We start from the raw sequence: 23,938 nt of genomic DNA on the forward strand, positions 1-23,938 counted from the left end.
ATTAATTGTTTATTTTTTTATATTCAACTCAAGACTCAAGCATTATTTGAAAAACTACAGAAACTGTGATCTGTGATGCTTTGAGTTGGCAACAGTATAATTTAATCAAAGTTGTTTGGGTTTTCACATGGTTGATCTCAAAATTAAACTATTTAATCTTTACAAGGTATGTTGTATTGCTTCCAAAATGTTAGTTTTCCCATAAGTTTAGTTTTCATTTAGTATGTTAAACCCACCAAAATTCTGGAACTATCCCGAGGTACGGTGATATCAAATACAAATGCAGGGTGGCGACAGATCAGGGAGAAGTCAGGGAACTTTATTAATCAGGGAAATGTCAGGGAATTTCGAAAAAATAACAAAAAAAATCAGGGAAAATTAATTTTATGAAGAAAGAAAAAACTTTTTTTTTTTTGCTTTACAAAATTAAGTATCTAAATTCCCTACGCATTTTCTGCCAATTATCTGTTCAAAAAAAAAAGAAGTAAAATGAATGAGGTGCGATTATACACTGCCGCATAAATTTAAATCTTTTTTCCTCAACGTCAAAGTACTGAATCTTATTTATTAACCGCAGGATGAACTTCCTAAGATTGCTTCTGTGTCTGTTAGGTTGTTTATTTCACCCAGCTTGAAATTTCCTTTCATGCTTGCAATGCGACGTAAAATAAGCAACCATACAGGCAAAAAAGAAGCCTTCATTAACGCCTTAGCTCCTTTGCCTTTATTCCATTGTCTTGAAATGATTAGCGTACTGTAATCACGATTTCAAGGAGAAATCTTTGGTTTTTGAATTAATACTGGTAAAAGCTTGAAAGCTATTACTTCTTCGTGTTTTTAATTTAATTGCAAAAATTGAACTTTCAATAAAAAAAAAACTTAGATTTTCGCCGCTATACTATTTGCTGTCACCACAGATTATAAAGGTTTTCTTTTCTTCAGACTTAAATGTTTCTTTTACTTTATAACCAAGTTGTATTCTTCTTTCATATATTTTGAAGTTGACTAATTGCTTTTTTTTTTATGTTTTTTTTTCTTGCATTTCAAAGTTGTTTCTTACAAAAGCAATCTAAGATTTTTTCGTTACATACTTAAATCATTTGAAATAAAGTTAACTTGTGTACTTAAGTAAATATCTTTATTTTTTTATTGTTAAAATGCTGTATTCATTCATTAAAACCTATGTTCTTGATTAGAGAAAAACTCCCTATGAATGGATGTCAAAAGGTTTTATCTGTTTTGCATAAACGTCAATTAGTTAAATAAGAATAACTACATTACTTCCATTCTTTCACTATTACTTGTTATTCTTGTAACAATTATTATCTTGTTTGAAAATTTATGGAACAAATCTGATATACCCCCCTCTAGGCGACTTTTTCCTGTTGGCGCCAAAAAAGCGTCGCCAAGAAAACTATGCATGACGTCATATGTCATACATCGTTCTTAGCGATGCTTTTTTAGCGCCAACAAGAAAAATTCAAATTATGTCATTAATTATTTAATGAAATTAATGCATTAATTTTTTTCCGTTGTTTCTCCGGGATACGAGCCCTCGGTCTCATAGTACTTTCTTAATGAGACCTCGGCCCTGCCTCGCTCTCATTACGAAAGTACTATGAGACCTCGGGCTCGCCAGGACCTCGGTCCGTTATCCCTCCGACTTTTAATATACATCACAGTCGGATATAAGTCACAGATCTCCTCCGTTCAGTATACAATAAAGTCACAGATTTTGTGTGAAATTAACACCATTTTTGTGCTACAAAAATGCCAACCAGACCAAAATACAAACTACCAGAAACACACTAAAAACACAATAATTCAAAATATGTCCACTTACCTTTTTTACTTTTCTTTTACTTCCTCACGTGAGGCAGTGCACATATGTTCCGCTCTTAGGGAAATTATCCCATTTTTTATTATCATTACTTTACAAAAATATTTAAATTATGTTTGTTTTGACAAAAAAAATTCCAAAAAAAACAACCTTATTTTACTTGTATTTTGTACTCCACCCAATTAATTTCGCGAATTATTTCCAAAAACTTTACAAACATATCCTCATTTTTGTATTCACAATTTTTTTTGTATAAATAATAAGCTAAATAAAATTTAAAATCCCCTAATCTATTATATGTTGGTAGAGTACTTTTAACGTGTCTCCATGTGGATTCAATTGTGTTAGTGTGACATTTAGTTTCTGGATCTACAAAATTAAGTTTATGGTTGACTGTTAAATGCTCATACCCCTCCTCCCCCAATGTATCATATGCCCTCCAACAATCGGAGTGCACCGTCGTGCCTGGTAGTATCCACTGCTTAATTGCCAAAAATAGAGTTTCCCTACCCCTATCCCCAACAGCAACCAAAAAAGTTTTCCCCGAACCCCGTTCAACCCCCCCAAAAATCCATTGTCCCTCAACTGCATGTCCCCGATTATATTTTCTTTTCCCAAATTTAGATTCATCAACTTCAATAACTTTCCCAACCCCCCCCCTATTTGTTCGGATTTTAATTCAATGTAATTTAATATTTCTTCATTAATATAATTTCGCCAATCGGTTAAAGTTTGTGATGAAAAAAAATATTGACTTTCAATATCAGCAGTTTTGGTCCCAATTAAAATCTCATATGTTATCAAAAAAATCTCCTCTATTTTCAACTTGCTAGAACTAAACCATGACCCACTCCTGATCGTTGCTTCTTTTCCACAAACAACACCCCCAATAACCTTTCTACAAAAAAAAATTAACCCATCTGAACATTTTTTAGTTTTTTTAATTTTCATAACAGAATTACATCTAGAACATAACATTTCATTCTTAAGTAAACCAATTTCCCTTAAAAATTCTAAAAAAACCTCTTTATTTTCAATTAGTTTAAATATAAAAAATCTATTTAGGACTCCGGTACGTCCAAACGTTGGACGACCTGACGAAAAAGAAAAAGAAGATTCATTCAAAAATTTCAATTGATACATTTGGACAACATCACAAACCGAACTCATAATTAAAATAGAAAATTCAACTAAATTAACATTAAAAAACAACAAGAAAAAGAATACTCTAAAATAAAGTTTGAATTGAAACTTTATTTTAGAGTATTCAACATAAAATCTCCCTAAGAGCGGAACATATGAGCACCTACCTCCTACCACACAGACACGTGCAAAAAGACAGACTTCGAGAAACTACTTTCCAGCGTTCAAGTTGCAAAACCAGGGTTGCCAAGTTATCGCCTTATTGGCGATTTTCGTATCGAGCGAAAAATTAAAATCTCGCCAAGAGGGGGGCATATCAGAGGAGAGCCAAATTTATTTCAAAATAATTGCAATTACTTCTTTGTTCTACCATAAATACACATATGTTTTTAAGAGTGATTTCAATTTTTCTTCTAATATATTCTTATGCTAAGTGGCTTCTATGCTAGAAGTAAAGTACTTTTTAAAAATTTTCTATAATCTTTCCATGTAGAAAAATTTAATATACTCTTTTGTAGTTTTTTTTTTCCAAAAGCAATTCACTTGATATGTTTTTTTTTTACCATTTTGTTAAAAAAAGTAGCATCTTTTTAAAATGTATCTTTAGTTCATCAACTTTACACAACTTAAAACGTTTAAAATACTGTATTTTATACAAACATACAATGGATTTGAAGTAGAGCAAAGGAAGGAAACCATTATCATTGGTAACGTAAATCAGGGAAATTTGGTGAACTTAATCAGGGAAAAGTCAGGGAACTTTTTTTCACAGTTCCTGTCGCCACCCTGCAAATGTGACGACCAGCAACAGACTCTTGGCCCAGCTACGCTAGTCCTAGTCAATTTATTAGTCCCCAATGAAGATCAATGGCCCTCTTAAAGCTATCCACCCCCTTGCTCATTACCACTTCTTCAGGTAAGCTGTTCCAAGGTTCCGCAATCCTACTAAAGTAGTTTTTCCTTGTTTCCAGGTTAGCCTGAGATTTGAATAGCTTAAAACAATGACCCCTCGTCCTGCTTTCGGTGCAAAAATTTAATCCATTAACATCATTAATTTTGATAAATTTGAACAACTGAATCATGTCCCCTCTGATCCTCCTTTGCTCCAGGCTGTACATATTAAACCTATTAAGTCTGGAATCATAATCTAAATCTGAAAGTCCCCTTACTAGTCTAGTTACCCTTCTTTGAACCCTTTCCAATGCACAAATATCTCTCCTCAGATAAGGCGACCCAAACTGCACATCATACTCCAAATTAAAGATGAGACGTGCTCATCCCATGCTGGACAGCCTGAAGCGGGCTAATGCTCTAGAACTGAAAATAGGCTTTGGGCTCAGGCGGGCTTGTACTCAAGCAAAGATATTCAATCGTCATTCTCCAAACAGAAAGGCAAATAAACATTTTCCTACTGTGAGAAAATGAAAGGAACATTTAAATCAGTTCAACCAATATGAAAATAAAAACCAAAAAAAAAAATTAACGCTTATTTATAATGTTTTTTTGTGAATGCATACAGTAATGCATTTAAAGTAAAGCATTTTGAGAAAATTTAGAAACTTCTGTTAATGAAGAACATTTGACATTATATTTTTCATTAACAGAGATATCATGTTAGATTGTAGAAGGTTCGGTTTTTTAATACCTTCGGGCTCGGGCGGGCTCGGATTTTTGTCTGAGACAATATCACCCGGGCTTGGTTACAAATTTTCGAGCTCGGGCTGGCCCGGGCTCTCAAAAATGAGCTCGAACTCATCTCGACTCCAAATGGGGTCTTACTAAACTCTTTTATAAAGGCAGAACCTTTTTAGATTAATATCAATTCACTATCTCAGCAGTTGGCATGTCTTTCTACATATACATTCTTGTAAATTGTCGAGATTTCGACAACTGGGACTTCCCAATTTTATGAACTTAGTGGCGTAGCTACACTTCCTGCCCCCACGGCGGTTCCTCACTTTGCCGCCCTTTTAATAGGAAATAGTTAACACACTAAAAAGTCAAAAAGGTTTTAATATAAAAGAAAATAAACTTTTTTCCCCATCTTATTTTTCTTGTAGAAGAAAAAAAAGAAAGTTCAGAGCTCTGCCGAAAAGTTCAAAAAGTTAAGTCAAAATTCGGAATTTTACGCAATTTTTAGTTATGCTTATAAAAAAGAGGCTTGGAGCTCCCTCCAAATTTTTTTTTTTCAAAATAGAAATTAGTTTTATGTTTTCTTTGTTGTCGTTATGGGGTCGGAACTTGTCAAGGAAATTTTCCGAAATTGAAGTGTTAAAAAAGCATTATTTGGTTACCTTTGGATACGTGAAGATTTTGGGAAGGTTCGGGGGATGGGAAAATACAAACAATAGCGCTGAGATGTCCACTAGAAAAACACACATTTTGTATTGGAGTAATTTTATCATCACAGTTGTACCAAAGCCTTTTACCTTATTGAAGACCTTTTTTTCTTTCCTTTTTTTTTGCCTCCAGTAAATAGATCATCAAAAGCATGATTTCGTTATTGAGAAAATCGTTATATTTTTTCGCATCAGAAGTGTGAAACTGCCCCCCACTAAAAAGTGCTGCCCGGGGCCGACGGCCCCTCACCAGCTATGCCACTGTATGAACTGATTCCAAAAAATAAGAGCTAATGTATTTCGACTTCACAAATACTGCCAGAAAAAACGATTATTGCCCAGAATATGAGTATGACGATCGGTTAGAATTGTAGTTTTTGTTGACAATTAAAAGCATTTGTTTTTATTTGTTCCAGGTAAAGCTTCACTTGGTCTGTTTTATACCTAAGGTTTAGTTTCAAATGTACTCAAGATTTCTTCACATTAAAAAATGCCAAATTTTGTGTCGGTAGCCAGGATTGTCAGTATTTTTTTCCAGAAAAAACTCCAGGATATCATTTTGTCCACATTTTTTTCAGCTACTGAAAGCTCTAAATCAAAATAGAGTTCAATAATAAACAATTGGGGAAGATTTCGATAGTTGGGGATCTGGCGATCTTTCTCCATTGATGTCAATTTTTGGCTCCAGCCGGAGGTTACCAAAATAAAATTATTTATGCCAAAAATGACTGTGCCATCTTCCCAATTATCGAAATGTCCCTGACAATTGCGCTGATTTTTCTCATTTTTCCCTTTTTGGCACATGGGAATTTTTGTAAAATTAATTATTTTTTATTTGTTTTGAAACAGTCAACCATTTCTCTTCATTTTTCCTGAGGTGTTCAATAAAAAAATTTTTAATTAATTTTTTAATGGATTTCCTGCCCTAGGTGTCGACAAATGAAAACACCACCTACTGTGAAAATTTTTTTTAAAAAAGTTTTTTCATTGTAAAATCTATGTTTGATTGAATTTTTTTCCCCAATATGTTTCAAAAATTTTAATGACCCGCGCCCAAAAGGGTTAAGAAAAATGCTAATATCAAACTATCACACATGTTTGAAGCTGCTTACTTCTCACAAATTGATCCAAATGTGTTGAAAATATTTGTTGATCAGTAGCAGCTAAGTCTGGAAAAAGAGGTTGGTGCACAGCAGAAGTTCATACCCTGACGCCTAAATCTTTTGCTGGCTACTGACTCGGTAATGGGGTCAAACTCTGTCTTTCAACAGTGTGGGACCTGAGATAGCCTTTTGTCATCTTGCATTCCCCGAGTCTGAGCTACAGGTGTCTCTTCTTTCCGCCTGCTGACAGGACATGTCCTCCTTCAGGCTCATTTTTCATTGTTTGACTCACCTAACTGCATTTTGTGCAGGGTTTCCGCTACGGTCAAATTTTTCGCAAAATGCGAAAAGACTTTTCCAGTTACAAAAATGAAGCAAGGTATTTTCACTATGGGAAAAAAACGTATGCAGGTTCAACAGGCAAAATTCATCAATGCCATAAAGAGGGGGGAGGGAGAGGAGATACAAACATAGCAGAAAAAACCATACTTCTCTTGAGAAGGGAGGGATGAAAAGAGGGAAGCAGGTGAGGGGAAAAGTTTTTTTTTGGTGATATCTTTTCTCTAGACGGGAGTGAACGTTCTGCGTAGGATGGATAGGTGTGTGAGAAGGATAGTTTAAGAAAAAGCAGTCTGTTGGTTGAACTTTGAACTCTCTCTGGAGAAGGCTGTGATTTTATCATTTCGATTTCATTTGCATGTGCAGCAGCATTATGTATCGAAGTAATTTACTCTCAAGGTATATCGTAGAAGTGGACGCTCAGTTTACTAATTGCATAAAATAATTGTATTTTTGAACTAAGTGAATGAATCACAGTTCACAAAAAAGAAACGGCAAGTCTTTTGGTGAATCGCCAAGTGAGTTTGCCAATTCACTCACTTGGCGATTCACCAAAAGAGTTGCATTATAATTCTTTTTGAGTATTTGTTGTTGATCCGTTTCCGAGGCAACGATTCGTCTTGATTCAGAAGAAATAAGGAATGATTTGGAGAGTGACTTGACTTGAGGAATATTTCCAACTCTTTTAATCTGTTGTCTGTGCGGATTCTTTTTGAGAGTCGTCTCTTTTACTGAATCAAGTCTTTTAGTGTAAGGTAAGATGAAGATAATATCAGAGCAAAAAGGTGTTAATGACAACTATATTAGTGTAATATTTCGAGGGGAGAAAAAATTTGTTATGTTGAAATTCTTATCTTTATTTGCTGTCTTAAACTTTCATGTTCTTGCAGTATAAGTAAACTTAGTTTCTGTACATGCAAATATTTGCTAATTAGTAATTAAAACAATCTTCTAAATGTGTTCTGGGCAGGGTTCGTGATTTTTTTATTAAAAAAAAATTTTTTTTTAAGTCTGATTTTTGAATTTTAAATCGGATTTTTTTGTTTGAAATGGATCTTTTTTATTTAAATCAGATTTTTTTTTCAAATCTTCAAAAATGTGTAGATATTAATTACTTTACAATTATAAACATAGTATATTTCATACAATAGATGAATCCATTCAGTTTACTTTTAAAATTAAGAAAAAATCTCTAATTATTCAATAAAATTTTAAAGATTTAATGCTGTGCTTTTGTGCTTTGCTCAAAGATAAGGTTTCTATCATCATCTGTGTTTTTAGTGTAAAATAACATGTGGAACAATTTTCTTTTGTTCTAGAAAATTATTTTGTTGTAGAACTTTTCTAAACTATATATTAGTCATGGTGTATGAGAAAAATTTGCTTTGAACTGTAATTTGGTGTAAAAGCAATATTGCAAGAGTGAAAATCTGTTACAAACATAGAAAGAAGGATCTACAGTGACTCCCAAAAGTGTTCGTACACCTACAACTTTTCAATGAAATAGGCCATTATCCATTGGTTAGAATTAATATTTTGGAATAGGTATTTTATTATAAGATCTATGATCTATTTTTAACAAAGCTGCATGAAAATTTTTAATAAAACATTAAAACATAATTTTTAAAAAATCAAAAAACAAAAATTGCCGGAAATTTTATCTCACAAAAGTCTTTGTACACTTTGAAAAAATGTCAAAAAATTAGTAAATAATCTAACTTTTTACAAAGTTATTATTTAGTAGAATATCATGCAGTATCAACAACAGCTTTTAAACGTCTGGGAATAGATTTTATTGTTTTTTCTTTCTTTTTTTGTGCAATTTCTGAGTACAAGTGTTTACCCGCACTTCGAGTCTTAGTGTTTTTAGTTCGCTTTTCGTTTCAAGGTGTATTTTCATAATCTAGCTACCAGATATCTCCAAATATGTTCCATTAAGTTTAAATCTGGCAATTGAGGAGATATTTCTAAGCTTAAGGACAATTTTTGAGGCACCAAACGCAAACGTGTGCTTCTTATCGTTATGTCGATAAAAAATAAAGTTGTTTCCGATTACCAAATTTTATGCTAATAGTTTAAAATTGCTTTTTAAAATATTTAAATGAACAGCATGATTAATTATTCCATCAAAAAATTCCAAATTTCCAAGTCCTGATGCTGTAACACTGAAACACCTTCACCGTCCTGATTAACTGATCCAACTAAGTTCTTCAGATTATATTCCTCATTTTTTCTTCTATTTACAATTATACAACAATTTAACCCAAAATGTTGAATTTATTTTCATCTATAAGTAAGACGTTGTTCCAAAACGTTTTGAGCTTATTTATGATTGATATTACGACGGAAAGCGTAAGCTTACTGTTTTTTGCACGAACAAGAAAATTTCTTCAGGAAGAGGTCCCATTTAATCCAGCTAAATCAGAGAACTTGGCGAACAATTTTAGGTGAAAATTAAACGTAAAATGTTTTAATCAATTCTGCAGAAACTTTTTCAGCACTCAAATGTGTATTTTTCATACCTTTTTTAACTGTAAACCTCCGATCATGCATTGTTAACTTTGCCAGTTGACTCTTTCTTACCTTGTTTTCAATCCGATTCTTGTCTTTAAAGCATTTTATAAAGCACTTCACTATAGAATGGTATAAATTACCTAATTTAGAGACATTTTAAACCAATTTATGGCTACTGTGAGGGGGGAAAAAATCAAATTTCGAATCGTGTTTGTTGTTTTCTACATATACCTGCCTATTTTAAAATAAGCAGAATATTAGGGAATAAATAGACAAAAAATTAATGGCAAATGTCTTTACAGTGTCATTACAATGCAAAAATAATAAAAAAAACCACATATGATAATTTTAATCATGAATTTATTCGAAAATATTTCAGTGTACGATGACTTCTGTGGCGTATTTTTTTCTCTTTCTCTTCGTTTTTTGACAAATTTCAAAAATAAAATCTGGCAATATTTTGAAAGAAAAACTACTGAGTTTTATTCAGAATGGCATAGGAATGGTGTGAAAAAAATTGGACTTCATATTCGAATTCAGTTTTGCGTTATTTTGGTTTTACTACAAAATTTCAAGCTGTACGAACACTTGGGAGCCACTGTATGAAGTTTTGTCTGTTGAAGTTAAGATAATGCAGTGTAGTTAAATTTAGAGCAACACATTCTAAAAAGGCAATATTAATTTATAAAAATAAAATCAACTGGTTTTAATCAATGATTTTGTTAAATACATTTGATTTAAATCAATGATTAAAAAAAATCACTTGATTTAAATCAAGCTGATTTCAATCAACATATCCTGATTCTGCGTTTTACTAAAATATTTTATTATTGTAACAATTAACAGGGTTAAATGCACAATTTGATTTTTTTCCCCTTTGTATTTCCTGGTATCAGAAATTTTCTTTAAGTTGTGTTTTCCAGTTACAGTAGACCCTCATTTTATGCAGGGGTTATGTTCCATGGAAATCAGCATAAATGGTAACCGCATAAATTGAGACCTAACACTAGTGTTAAAGTAGGGGTTTGATTCCGTAGATAACACAATACTTCATTCTAGTGATGACTAATTGTATAATAAGTTTAATGTGTGCTTATATCGACTTTTATGCACAACATGCATAAAGAAAACATAAATTAATTTCGTGTTCGGTTTATAAAGAGAAGCTGTCTATGATAGTCTTTCGGCAGTCATTAAGAATTGTTCTCTGTAATTCTTTTCAGAGTATTAACGCATCCATGATCACTTACTTCATTTCCATGATAGAATCTTCCTTCACTAACAAATCAGAAAGATCATTTCTATTGTCTAGGAATGGCTCAAAGTTTTCAATGTGAATGCTTTTGGTTGTGCATCATCAACATCGGTATACTTGTTAGTTTTGGCCTAATTTGTCACTCCTAAAAGCTCTTCTTCCAGTGAGTTCTGAACTGTGGAAGTTTAATAACTTTACTTCTGGAAAGAGCTCTGGAACCAATTGCATAAACTGTCTCCCGTGGCAAGCTCGATTATTAGCATGCCAAAATGCAGTTGATTGCGCGTAATCTGCAATCTTTAGGAGTTAGGATTTTGAAAGAGGGCAAAATTTTATCTATTTGCACTGCCACTTCCGCGTAAAACCGAAACTCATCCGCGTAGCATAAAATCAAGGTGTCAAATCTTAAAACGCATATAATCGAAACCGCAAGAAAAAAGCCCGTGTAAAACGAGGGTCTACTGTATTTTCAAAGGAAAATATTGTGAATAAACACTACTTTTTTAATCATTTAATAATATTTGGACCAACTGCAATATCTTTTATTTTCCTAGTTTCAGAAAAGTTTCAGTCATTACTCAGTAAATATATGAACTAAACTCACAACTTTCAGTCAAATTTGTACCAAATAAGCTTTACATTTTGTTGTTGCACATTACAAATAAAGTTAGCATGAATAAATATGATACTCTTTTTTGTAACATTAAAGTTATTAAGTTTTTAAATTTTAGTCAGTGTTTGGTCAGTATTTAGTCAGTATTTCATAAATTTTGGTCAGTAAAGTTGGTATTTTTGTCCCTTCAAACAGTTTTACCCTCTGAGCACACTTTTTTTGCAAAATAAGCAGGTCCGTGTATAAGCTGATCCTCTAATCTAAACTTAAAAAAGGTTCAAAAAATTATCAGCTTTAACAGGGAAACATGCGTTATTTTGATTTCAGATTAGTTCTTTCAATAAATAATCTCAAAGTTCCATTTTGGTTGATCGTAATTTTGTGAAGGGTCCGTTTTGGTTGATCCAATTTTTGTGAAGGGTCCATTAACGGACCCAAATGTCCTTTGTCCAGACCCCTGGTTTATCTCGAATATTAAAAGTATTTTAATGAAATAATAAATTGATATTAAGGAAAAATTTACATTTGTTTTGGTTTAAGTTTTAATGTTTGGTTTCAGTTTTGGTTTAGCATTTAATTTCAACTCAACTGAAACTTCTTGCAGAATTATTCATTTTCAAAATAATATTTCTTTTTTTGAATTACATGTTTAAAAATTTCAACAAAAGTTTTTACTGACTAATTTATTAACAAATATTATACAATTATACAAATATTTATGATTTTCACTTAATGTATCAAAGTGCAAAACAACATAAAAAGTAATATATACAGTTGGCTCTCTGTTTAACGACTTTCAAGGGACCACAAAAAGTCATCCTTAAGTAGAAAGCGTCCTTAAATAGAATGCTTTTAACACTAAAGTGAACCATCTGGTACTGTGAAAAGCCGTCGTTAAATAGAGAAAGTCGTTAAATAGAACGTTGTTAAACAGAGAGCCAACTGTATATATGACTTCATAAAAACTAATTTGACAATATTTTAAAATATAAAGATTTCTTTTGATTTTACTATTGTTTTCGTATTTGTTGTAATTTTATGTTAATATTATTTCCTAATATTTATGGAATGAGAAAATAACCATTTCTTTGGCTAATGCTATTAATGCAATTAAATGCTCATACATTGTGTTACATTAGTTTCGTTATTTTGTTCTTATTTGATTACCTAATCTAGTGAAACAGTAATCAGTTTGCTTATTTTCTCCTATTTTTCTTGTTGCTGAATATAACAAAAAACTGCCAGAGGGAATTTGTAAAAGGGCACTCTTGAGTGCCCTTTTTGAAAAAATGTTTTGTGTACAATTTCCAATCAGTCACAGTATAAAATACAAACTGGTTTCATGAACCTTGATACTGAAATAATTGAAAGTGCCTTACTAGTAGTTTCCATTTATGATTTAGAGGGGATGGGGGGGGGGGGGGGGTTCAGAGTCCCATTCAACAGGCTAAACTTTGTATAATGATAGGTACAACAGTGGGCTTGGGAGTATAATGTAATATGGGCTCTTGGGTATAATTTAATCAAAAGGTAAAAATAGTCAAATTTTTTGAACGGGGGAAAAAAATGTACACACCAAAATACAAATATACTGCAGAAGAAGAGAAAACTGATTAAAGATAGAATAAAAACCTATTTTGTTAAACCTAAACCATTTGATACTCATCAAAAATATTTTATAAGCTTTCTTAAATCTATAAAATGATCTAGCATGCCCAAAATTCAAGACCAAAGGTGTTAAACCTTTTTTTTTTAATTTTCTTGAATGAAGAATGATTTGCTAGTGATATTTTAAGAATTTTATTATTCGTTTTGTGTGCATTTGAACATTAATTATTTGCTCTTTCCCCTCTCAGATTTTACAGTTGCTTGTGTAGAAAATGAGCTTCCAGTTTGGCACTGGCAATAACCAGCCGACTGCTCAAAATATGTCCAACTTCCAAGCATTTCCACCACAGCAGCAGCAAAATAAAAGTTTTGCATTTGGTGCTAATACTGGTTCAACAGGTAAGTTTTGTTTAATTGTGATTTTTACATTATTATAGTTCTTAAACTTTATGTATTTTGATGAACAAATGAGGAGTTTACTTTCAAAACAATTATATCCTCTTTTGGAAAAAAAGTTTTTTTTTTCATTTTCAGAATTTTTAGTATTAGCCCTATTGACCCATGAATTTTTTTCCTCTTGAAGTGCTTTATATCTACTGTTAAAAAATGCATAAACATTGGTTTTACCACCTAAACGGTGTCTATCCATCCCTTTATTTCTCGCCAAGTCTTTTACAGTGATGTGGAACTTATACCTTATTTGCCGGTATCCTTTCATTCACTTCCATATCAAAAGGGCCCATATACAAATTTGAATTTGCCACTTTTAATTCAAAAGTAGTTAACAAATAAAATAGTGAACCGAGACACTGGCTGAGCATTTCCAATCAAACATGATGTCCGTCCATATTAAGGGATCACAGCTCCTTGCGCCTTGGGCAAGTCTGTTATCAGTTAGGCAAGCACAACCCCAAATTGTGATTACTAAATTAATATTAAATAATTGATGTTTCTATTTAAAGTGCGTCTAAGTGGTGGAGGACCCCTCTACCGAGGTTTATCAAATGGAGTGCCCTGTACCTCCTCGTTTAGGATATAGCGAACCAGTCCCGATACTTATTCAACAGACTCTATATAAACTTCATAAAAGCAAACAAATTTTTTAAATAGGTAAAAGGGGTTTTGCGCCCTTTATTTCCTTTCTTATTATTTTATCATGCCTTATGCATGCTTGTATGTGAGAAATATATTTAATTGCTCCTCATCAATCATAAGTTGATGCAAAAAAGTTTTTACTGCTGCAATCTGCTTCAAATTTATAAATTTACTGCTCCAGGCTGCTCCAAATAAACGATTATACTGCTTCAAACTGCTCCAAATTTACCATTTTTCTGCTCCCAAGATTGCCCAAAAGCGAATTTCAGTCGGCACATCACTCTCTCCATTGACAAAGCTTTTTAACTCAGTAGTTTCATATATCAGCTTCTCTGTATATTTTTGGTCTATTAAATGAATAACTACATGCTTATGTTTTTGTTGAAGTTTTTTTTTCTTAGTAGCTTCTAAGTTTTAAAAAATATTTCAAGATATTTTCTCTTTTTAAAGGAATGGGCTTTGGTACTACTCCAACGACTAGTGCATCTACAGGCTTTTCATTTGGTTCACAGCCAGCGACTGGTACTTCAGGATTCTCTTTCGGTGGCAGTCAACCAAATGCTGCTGGATTTTCTTTTGGTTCTGCTACTCCCTCAACTACTGCCAGTGTATTTTCTCTTCCTACTCCTGCTACCACAAGCTCTAGTTTTTCGTTTGGGGCTGCCACAACAAATACTAATACCGGGTTTACTTTTGGTGCACCAATGACTACAACTACAGGTGGTTTTGGATTTGGCACCCCTGCTACTACAAAAGCAAGCACTGGATTTGCATTTGGTGCAACTGCACCACAAACTAGAGGGCTTTCCTTTGGCACTCCTACAGCTGGAGCGCCAGCAACTGGATTTTCATTTGGTACTCCTGCTGCAACTACTGCAAATTCAGGATTTGCATTTAGCAGTCCTGCTGTAACCACCACAAATTCAGGATTTGCATTCAATGCTCCGGCTACAACGACCACAGGGTTAGCATTTAATTTTGGCACCACTCCTGCTGCACCTGCTCAATCTGGTGCATTCAGTTTTAACACTCCAGCTGCTGCGACTACAGCTTCTACTCTTGGTTTTGGAAACACTCCCAGCAATTCTGTATTTGGTGGTTTTGCCATGCCTTCAAACACAACTTCTAGTGCTTTTGGCACTGTTGCCCCTAATGTTGTAGCACCTTCTACTGGATTTTCTTTGGGAACAGTTCCTGCAGCATCAAGTGCCTCTACTGGATTTGGATTTGGTATGGGAACCACCACGACTACAACAGCCCCTACAGGATTTACTTTTGGGAATTCATCTACAACAACACCTAGTGCTTTCAATATTGGGTCCATAGCTACAACATCAACTGCACCTACAGGATTCAACACTGCTAGTACTACTTCAGTTACTGGCTTCAATGCTGGCTCAGTTGCACCAACAACTGCTTCAACCGGTTTAACTTTGGGTTTAAGTAGTTCAACTGCACCTTCATTATTTAGTACAGCTCAACCTGCTACTGGTTTTCAGTTTAATCCACCTGCTGTTACATCTGCTGGAGTAACTCCAATTGGTAGTTTAGGTTTTGGTGTACCTAAATCTACTTCAGAAAATGCTGGACTTCAATTTCAGATGCCGAGTTCTGTTACCTCAGCTTCAAGTGGACTGAATTTGACAAGTGTTTCAACATCTACTGCTACTAACTGTAAGTTTACTTTTTAATTTACAGTACTAGGTTATTGTTGTTAAAAATGTAAATGATGTATGGTGAACACACACATTGCATCCAGCTAATGTTTTATAATATTAGCCATTTTTTCAAACATCTATCAAAGAAATTTTCCTTCAGTAAGTGCTGGTAAACAAGTATAGTACGTATCAGGGGTCCCTTTGATGCGCAATAGCATGTACAAGACGCAGCTTGCCTGATAAAGACCCAATTTTTCAAACACATTACGTCTCAAAGGGTGTGCTATTTCTTCTCCATTTTTTTTTTTTTTTCGAAGTTCCTAAATTTAAACCAGAACAGAAAGTAATTCCTTTTTATCCTGAAAGAATTATAAATTAAAATCTTTGAAAGTCTATTGGCCATGCCTCTTTGTATTTTTCTTTCTTCCAATAGCTATGACATTGGAAGGACTTCCAGGCCCAGGTCTATGTACCCTCAGATCCCGCAGTGCAGGGGAGCCTTCAGCTAAAAGAATAAATGATAAATAAAAATCAATTAAAGAAACTCAACTTAAATTTAAAAAGTTGAATATGTTTGCAATGTTTTTGTAAAAATTCAAGTTAAAATATGCACAACACATATTACGTAGGAACAACAACGCATCTTAATTAATGGAAACAATTAGCTAGGAGCTGCAAGAAAAAAAAAAAGAATTTTTTACATTTTTTTTAATAGAAAAAAAGTTATGTACAGAAAGCATTAAGAACCCTCAAAGTTTGAATATGTCATAATGAGAGTCACGCCAGTACTAAAATTTGAAAGATGAAAACAAAAGTTGAACTTGGAAAAACTATTGAAGTTCATGCATTCTACCTCTGTTTCTCTAAAATCCTCTGTATGTCTGTATCTCGGTACGAGCTCAGATAAATATTGAATGTATAAAATTTAGTTAGGAACTCTGGTAAATGGGTAGTCTGAAATCTGAAAGGTGAGCAATCCAGTAGGCGGTTAGGGGCCTTGCAGATTTTTTGCATGGGGCTCAAAGTTCATTCATCCGGGCCTGTATACTTTCTGGTGATATGGGGGATTATGCAAGTACTATTCCTGTCCCCAAAGGGAGAGTCCCACCCATTTTCTTTCTTCTACTTTAGGAATTCCTTACCTATTTATCTTAAATTTGGGTCTGACAATGAACAACATTGCCATTCTAGATATTTTTTTGTTGTTGTTTTGGAAGGGGGGAACAGTTCTTTCAGCTTATTTTTCCTATAAATAATATTTGAATTAAACTACAACTGAGGCAGTTCGAAATCTTTAAAATTAAAATTTCTTCTATTGATTTTCCCACACACACATATGTACGGGGGGGGGGGGGGACAAAAGAAACCAGACTAATGGTGCGCTACTGATCCTAAATGTAGTGGAGTGTTCTCCTGCTAGGTGGCTCAAGTAAAGGCCTACACAAAACAGCTGTGCAAGTGGCCTCAGTGTGGTTGATAAACGTCTGATTGTAGTGTTCATTTTCTCAAGTGTTATTGCTTTCCGCCTGCAAACTCATTATGGCGGATTTAAAAGAAGAAAGAGTAAGCTTGAAATTTTACTTCCTGCTTGAAAAGTCGACAACAGAAGATTACCAAATGCTTCAACAGGCTTTCAAGAACGACTCATGATTTAAAAAATGGACCCTCTTTTTTGACAAGTCTTAGGACCTGGTTTTATGAGTCGTCAGCGGGATGTATTGTATATGGTGTTTTCCCCAGATCGAAAAAAGGGCAGAATGATTTCTAGTAAGAAGGCATTTCAATTGAGTTAAAAAGGACTTTTGCAGAAGATATTTTATACTAAAAAAGGTGCCATTTTGGTACTATTATGCATACATATTCCTAGAATTTTTCAAATAATTATTGTTTTTTTAAATACAAAAAACTATTTAATATTTAATTTAGTAACGAGAGAAACAAAGACCAGGTTTGCAACATTACATTTGTAACTTTCTGGAAAGAACATTTACTTCTGTTATTATTATTATTTTTTTTCAATTTGAACATGACAGAAATCCAAGTCCCCTTTTTTTTACAGTTTGGCTATTTCCAAACCTTTTTTTAATGAATTTTGATGAATGATTGATGGTTTAAAAAAACTATTTGCTTATGTGGTTTCTGTAATTTGTCTGGTTAGTGTATTATTAATTTAAATTGTATTTTTTATTTTAACTACAAGTTCTTAATTTATTTTTCTTTGATGATTTTTCAGCAGCAGCTGTTCCATCTGTTACTACTACTCCAGCTACCACACCAGGTATGCTCATTGAGCTGTATATATATATATATATATATTTTTTTTTGTATTGATTTATTTACTATTTTTTTCAAGTTTTGCTCAAGTTCAATCTTGAAGCACTTATTTTTTGAAAAATACTTGATTTGATACCCTATACCTATAGTGACCAAACGTCTTGATTTTGGCAAAACAGTCCAGTTTTTTGTCTCACATTCTTGCTAAAATGCCCTGCTTTTCCCTTAAAGTATCGCAAGTTCCACCAAATGTGAGAAACATAAATAAATTGGATTTTTTATTGTTAACAGTAAAATATCTTCTTTTAAAAAAGATAAACTTTTCCAGTCGTTTCAAGTAATTTTTAGATTTTTGAGAGGCAGTGAAAGTTGCTTCCAGCAATACAAATCACAGACACCTTTGTAGTTATTTGCTGTAAGCTTCAGTTAACTGACAGCATATTAAGTTTCTTTTCAACTTAAGTTCCTTATAGGTACATCTAAGTTACTTCTCATTTATTAATTATGCTCTTATTTCAAAGTTTAAGAACAATTTCTATGATTTCATAAAATATTTATAGTGGAAGGAAGGATTTAATTCAAAATTATTTTACGTGCAAGATCTAAAAGTCTTCAATTTGATGACATAACATAGTGACCTGAAAGAAAGACGATCACATTGCCTCCCCACCCTTTGTCAGTGTTATATCCTGATTTTTGGTCACATTACCTATACCACTTGATGCCTCATGAAAATACTTGACTTGATGCTACTAAAAATGATGAGTGAAAATACTTTTTTCCTCTTCATATTTGTACATTTATATTACTCGTCAAGTTAATCATATCCCGTCACAATTGCACCTATGCAGGGATGTGCCAGCTGTGCCAATTGAGCCAAACTTCACCGATTTTGTTCCAAACTGCTCCGAAAGACCGCTAAATAGACTTTTCTGCTCCAAAATCAGACAAACTGGCGCCAAAAGTGCAATTTTGCATGTAATGTTGTAGTTCCTTCATCGTATTTGGCAGTTTTTGCAGATTATCATCAAGGAAAGGCATTTGGACCTTGTTTTTAAATTTTTTTTATTTAGTCGCGATTTTTTGTGCTTTTCAAAATCCGATTGCATCCGCTTTTAAAAAACTCTATCGTTTTAATTTATTATGTGATTCTGTTCCTTTGACTTGAAATATTTTGTATTGGTCATTATTTTCAGCCATTCTTATTTCTTGTTTTTAGAAGAAGACTTGTAAATTCGTCTTCTTGCCACGCCCACTCAAAAATTTCAATCCAGTTGCATCCAAATTGAATTAAGCGAATGCCATCTGTAAAAAACACTATTGTTCATGAGTTTTCAATCTTGGGTTTATTTAGATTTCAAGACAGAAAATTGATCTCTAATTTTGGTTAGAGACACTTAAGATAGCGGAAATTGGGGAATTCTAATGCTCTGATAATCAATATGCAGGTATTTCAAGTTTCTCAGATTCAGGCATTTTTTCCATATTCTTAGCCTGTCTCTAATTTTTTTTTTTATTTACTTTTCTTTACATTTTTCATATTTTTTTCACTTGTATTTTTAAATTCCTTTTCTTATGACATCATTTCTCAAAGTCATTTTTTTTCAATGTAATTTCATTATTAATTTTGTAATTAAATATCAAACAGTTAAAAATAAATGTTTTAATGTTGCCTTCGCTTGATCTTCAGATTTGCTAATCAAGTATTTCAATATATATATATATATATATATATATATATATTACTAGCTGACCCATCCATGCGTTGCTGTGGCGAAGTAGTTCGATTAAAATATTCTTTTTCTCATTATTTTGATGGAATCTAATTAATATTTTTAATAAAGCTTAAAATTGTATTGCCAATTTTAAAATGTATGAGATTGATAATGGGCGTATTAGACTGAAGTAAGTACTTATTGAATTTAGTAAGTACTAACTAAATTTTCTGTGGCAAAAGCACTACACTTACGCTTAGTAAATTTTGCAAGTTGACTTCGACCTAAAATAAAAGCAAAATAACTTAGTGATAGTAAATATCAAAACTGATTGTAAAATATTGGAACGTAAAAATTAAGCATAAACCAACATACACTTTTAGAATGTACACTGCATTTTATTCACCTCAGATTTCTCCATAGTGTGTAATCAATAACTTCTTTACAAAATACATTAACTAAATTAAAAACATATAAAAATAAAATTTTATAATTGAGGGTAGATAACATTGACTTCAATCTATTGTTTCTATTATTGTGCACAATATTCTTACTTAACCTGTCTTTTGCTAACATGAATAGGTATGATAACTTTCCCACTTGTGAGTAGGCAATAGATAGTTGCCCATGAGAGAAACCTGTATATTTCAAGTCCAAACGGAAAGTAGACATTGTTTGGTCTTGAGATGTATTAATGGTCTTTTCAAAAGCTAAACAAATAGGAAAATGAAGCCTTCCAAATGTGTTTGAAAATTATGACACAATAAATGGATTACGTGGCAACACAAAAATTTCTCCTTTAAACTTTTCCATCAAAATTGTTGACTTTTGCTGAAGAAACGTGTAACCTTGCATAATCTAGGTGGGTTTGAACTGTGAAAAAGGATAATTGGTGAACCAATTTTCAACTGGAAATCGTCTAGTGGCATTCCTAGTTAGTCCAGAGAATTTAAAAATTCAGTTGGAATGTTTACGGCTTTGTTTTCATTGACAACTGTATAGCTTGGTTCAGCATCAACGGTCAGCACAATCTGATTATGTATTTTTCTTTTCAGCTGTCAGTAATGGCTCATTATTCACAATAATTGTAGCTAAGGCAGTGTCATTGCACTTTTTTCTCGTTTTAAATCAGTGTTAACTAAGTCGGTGACCAGTCGGTCAGGTGATAGCACACTGTAATGACTAAACAACAAATTTGAAATTGAAATGCATAAATATTCAACCAACACTAAAGCTTCCTTATACATCTCTGGTCTAAAATCTAGATTTGGACATCAGTGTGCTTGTTTATCTCTATGGAGTACATCTTCAAGCATAAAATTCATATAATTTCCCCACAGAAATGATGATTGTGTCGGATATTATGTCGTCAAAATTATCTTAAACAGTTGACGAATACTCTTTCTCGTTATGTCAAACCTGCATTAAAAAATGTCAACTCCCAATGATTGTGTGCTACCACGACATGCATCGTGATATGTATTAAACACTCGACATTTAACGGTCCGCAAATATTGCTGTCTGTCCGGGAATGTTTACTGAAAACAAATGCAAAAACAATATTTACTTTGTTTTGGATGAACAGTTTTATTTTGGATGGAGTTTTGGTCCCAATGTCTTGACTTTAATTTTTTAATTATGCCCGAGATTGATGAATTTTGTGTTCTATAATTACGTGGCTTCCATGGTTTTCTCATTTTATACAACACTGTAAAAACAATTTAAAAAGTTCTGAAAAATAATGGGTAGCTAATGCGCCCGATTTCTGCCATCTCTTACAAAAAATAGGAACATTTTCCACTAAAAGTCACTAACCTACCTAAAATTATCCTGAAGTCTTTCTGAAGAATTCCGAAACCTCTCCGATTCGAGGCAATCATTTCTCTGAAACCTTCAGATGTTTCTTTGTTATGGATTACAGTTTTAACTGTCTTGAGTTTTGAAAATGGTATCTTTCAGAAGGTAGATTCTGTTAGATTTGTATTAACAAAGTAAAGTGAAACAGCTAAGTCTAAAGAAAGCAGATGCTTTCAGTATTATTTAATGATACTTTGAGCACGTTTTATTAAGCTATTTTTGTCGTATCTGTGCAGATACCCCTAAAAATGCCTAGTAATTGCCACTTACGGTGAAAATAGCTTAGTATATGAAAAGATTTTGAAAAGAAAATTTGTCGTAACTACATTTATTAATTTTAAATTAAAATTTTTACAAAAATACTCTTTTATGGTTTTTAGATAAGTTATTTACGAACCAACTACCGCAAGTTGAGCATTTAATTAAGTCATAAATCAAAGAAATGAGTTGTAAAACTTTAATCGTCAATTTCTCATTTTGAGCTCTACTGTAGATATCACATCTGTGCTTAGCACGGCAGTATAGTTGTTAATTTTTACTATTTCAACCTTTTATATAATCCACACTAAGTTTTTATTAACTGTAAGGTTTTTTTGAACAACTTATCACAAATGCTTAAAACTTTTTTCCCTTGTATTTTTCTGAATTGAATGTTCCAAAACTTAATAAGCATTTCAAATGCTAATCAAGTATTAATTTATTTTTAAGGAAAACATTAGTGTTTGTATTGTTTAAAGGAGTTCATTTCTATCAAATAGCTTAAGCACTAAAAGATCAAGTTAAATTACTCTCCAAAAATATTCATCCACACTTTGGGAATTAATGTTATAGGGAAGGGATACCAGGTTCGGGAGGTATATGTTTAATGTTAATTATAAGCAACATATTACATTTCAAAGCAAACAAATATCTAACTAAATAAATTTGTTCCTTCTTGGAACTACTCAATGCAGTTAGCACTCAGTCCATCATTTCAGCAAGTTCTCTTACCCAAGCTAGTCAGTAGATTTTTAAAGCTTTTGCCAGTTTTACATTCTTTAAAAATTCATTGTGCAGGTAGCATTCCCACATGTTGACACAATTTTAAACAATTTTAGACTCGGTTCTTTACTATTAATGATGCAGAAAAATTGCATATTTTACTTCATACATGCTGTTAACAAAATCAGAAGAGTTGAATTGGAAACTATTATTTTGACTAAAATAGGTGTATATTGTGCAGGTAATCAATCTTCATCGACAACACTTGAGTGTATCTAAGACATACACTTGTTTTTGTTTTGTTAAATAACAATGCTGATGTTAGATGCAAGTCTAAAGAAATAAGCCGATTTCCCCATTTTCATGGTAATCTTTTGAATATTCTATGGGTTCGAGTCTCCTCTCACTAAGAGGATCTAACCCTGAATTTAACCCCTGTTTATGTTTTTTTGGCTTTGAATTAGCTACAAATTTTGTTTGAAAATGTTGCAATTTTCTAAAATAGCTTTATGAATGTTGTCATTTAACAAACTATATGTATTCCCTACTGTAAGTAATTGGGAACCAAAAATGGAATTGAAAAATGTGACTTGAGAACTAGGTAGAAATGTATTTAAATTTCCTTGGACCTTTTACAAAATGTTAGGCTTGTAATTTAGTCATCAATTAAAATGTTCAAAAATATTTTTTTTATAATTATTTTTTTAGTTTTATGCATCTGTATTATTTATTTATCGGGGTTTTTTATTGAAAAATTAAGCTGTTCATCACAAAATGATGAGTGAGCCAGCCATGTTAAACCAAATTAAGAAAACCTTGTTTAATTTTTAAAAAATTGCTATTGATACAGTAAAATTTTTAGTACAAATTTTTTGAAGGAAAGAAAGTCACCAGAATATTCATTTTTAATGTTGCCAGGATTTGTTATCTGAATGCATGCATAATGCTTATTTCTTTTTCAGCATTTTCTTTCGTTCCAAATTTAACGACTACAACAAGCACTGCTGCCACTACTACTACTACTGGGTTTGCATTTCAAGGCCTGAAATCTAGTTCCTCAACTACAACCACAGCCCCATCTCTGATGTTCGGCTCAGCCACACTTTCCACAGCATCTTCTGTTTCATCTGCAATTACTTCAGCTGTTTTAAGTACTACAACTACTGTGTATGTTTTCTACTTTTTGTCCATTAAAAATAATTATTATTTTTCTATATATATAGATATATATCAAATTGTCTATGCTCTTCCAAAACAGTTATGAAACAGGGGTGCTCCCTCAAGGAAGGGATCAAGGCGCTTATTGTGCCATTAAATTTGTTTTAGGAAGAAGTGGTGAAGTTTGAGGTAGTTTTGAGCTCATTCTTTAGAGGAACACCCGTGGCTATGAGGGTACTCATATATGTAAGATGGCTTTATGCATAAGGGTCATAGTTAAAATATCATTTATATAATTTCCAGTATTCAGTTTTAATAAATGGTGAAACATTTTTTTTGACTAACGATATAATGTAAATATCTTTTTAAATGCTCTGTTTATTATTATTTTTTTAAACTTAACTGTATTGATTAATCAAATATTAAGCCACAGAAGTATGTTTGGA

The 23,938-nt window shown here is 32.6% G+C and overlaps 1 protein-coding gene across 1 annotated transcript in view; it reads left to right on the forward strand.

The window, feature by feature from the left end:
• The first annotated feature begins 99 nt into the window (after window positions 1-99).
• LOC129216924 (nuclear pore glycoprotein p62-like) overlaps window positions 100-23,938 on the forward strand; it is a 37,256-nt gene continuing 13,417 nt past the window's right edge. Inside the window, exons 1-5 of the mRNA XM_054851141.1 lie at window positions 100-166; window positions 13,003-13,153; window positions 14,300-15,523; window positions 17,741-17,785; window positions 23,297-23,501. Coding sequence (XP_054707116.1) covers window positions 13,027-13,153; window positions 14,300-15,523; window positions 17,741-17,785; window positions 23,297-23,501 — 1,601 coding nt within the window. The 5' untranslated portion in view covers window positions 100-166; window positions 13,003-13,026. The remainder of the gene's footprint in view (window positions 167-13,002; window positions 13,154-14,299; window positions 15,524-17,740; window positions 17,786-23,296; window positions 23,502-23,938) is intronic.

The sequence above is a fragment of the Uloborus diversus genome, chromosome 2 (genome assembly GCF_026930045.1).
Source record: "Uloborus diversus isolate 005 chromosome 2, Udiv.v.3.1, whole genome shotgun sequence".
Lineage (NCBI taxonomy): Eukaryota > Metazoa > Arthropoda > Arachnida > Araneae > Uloboridae > Uloborus > Uloborus diversus.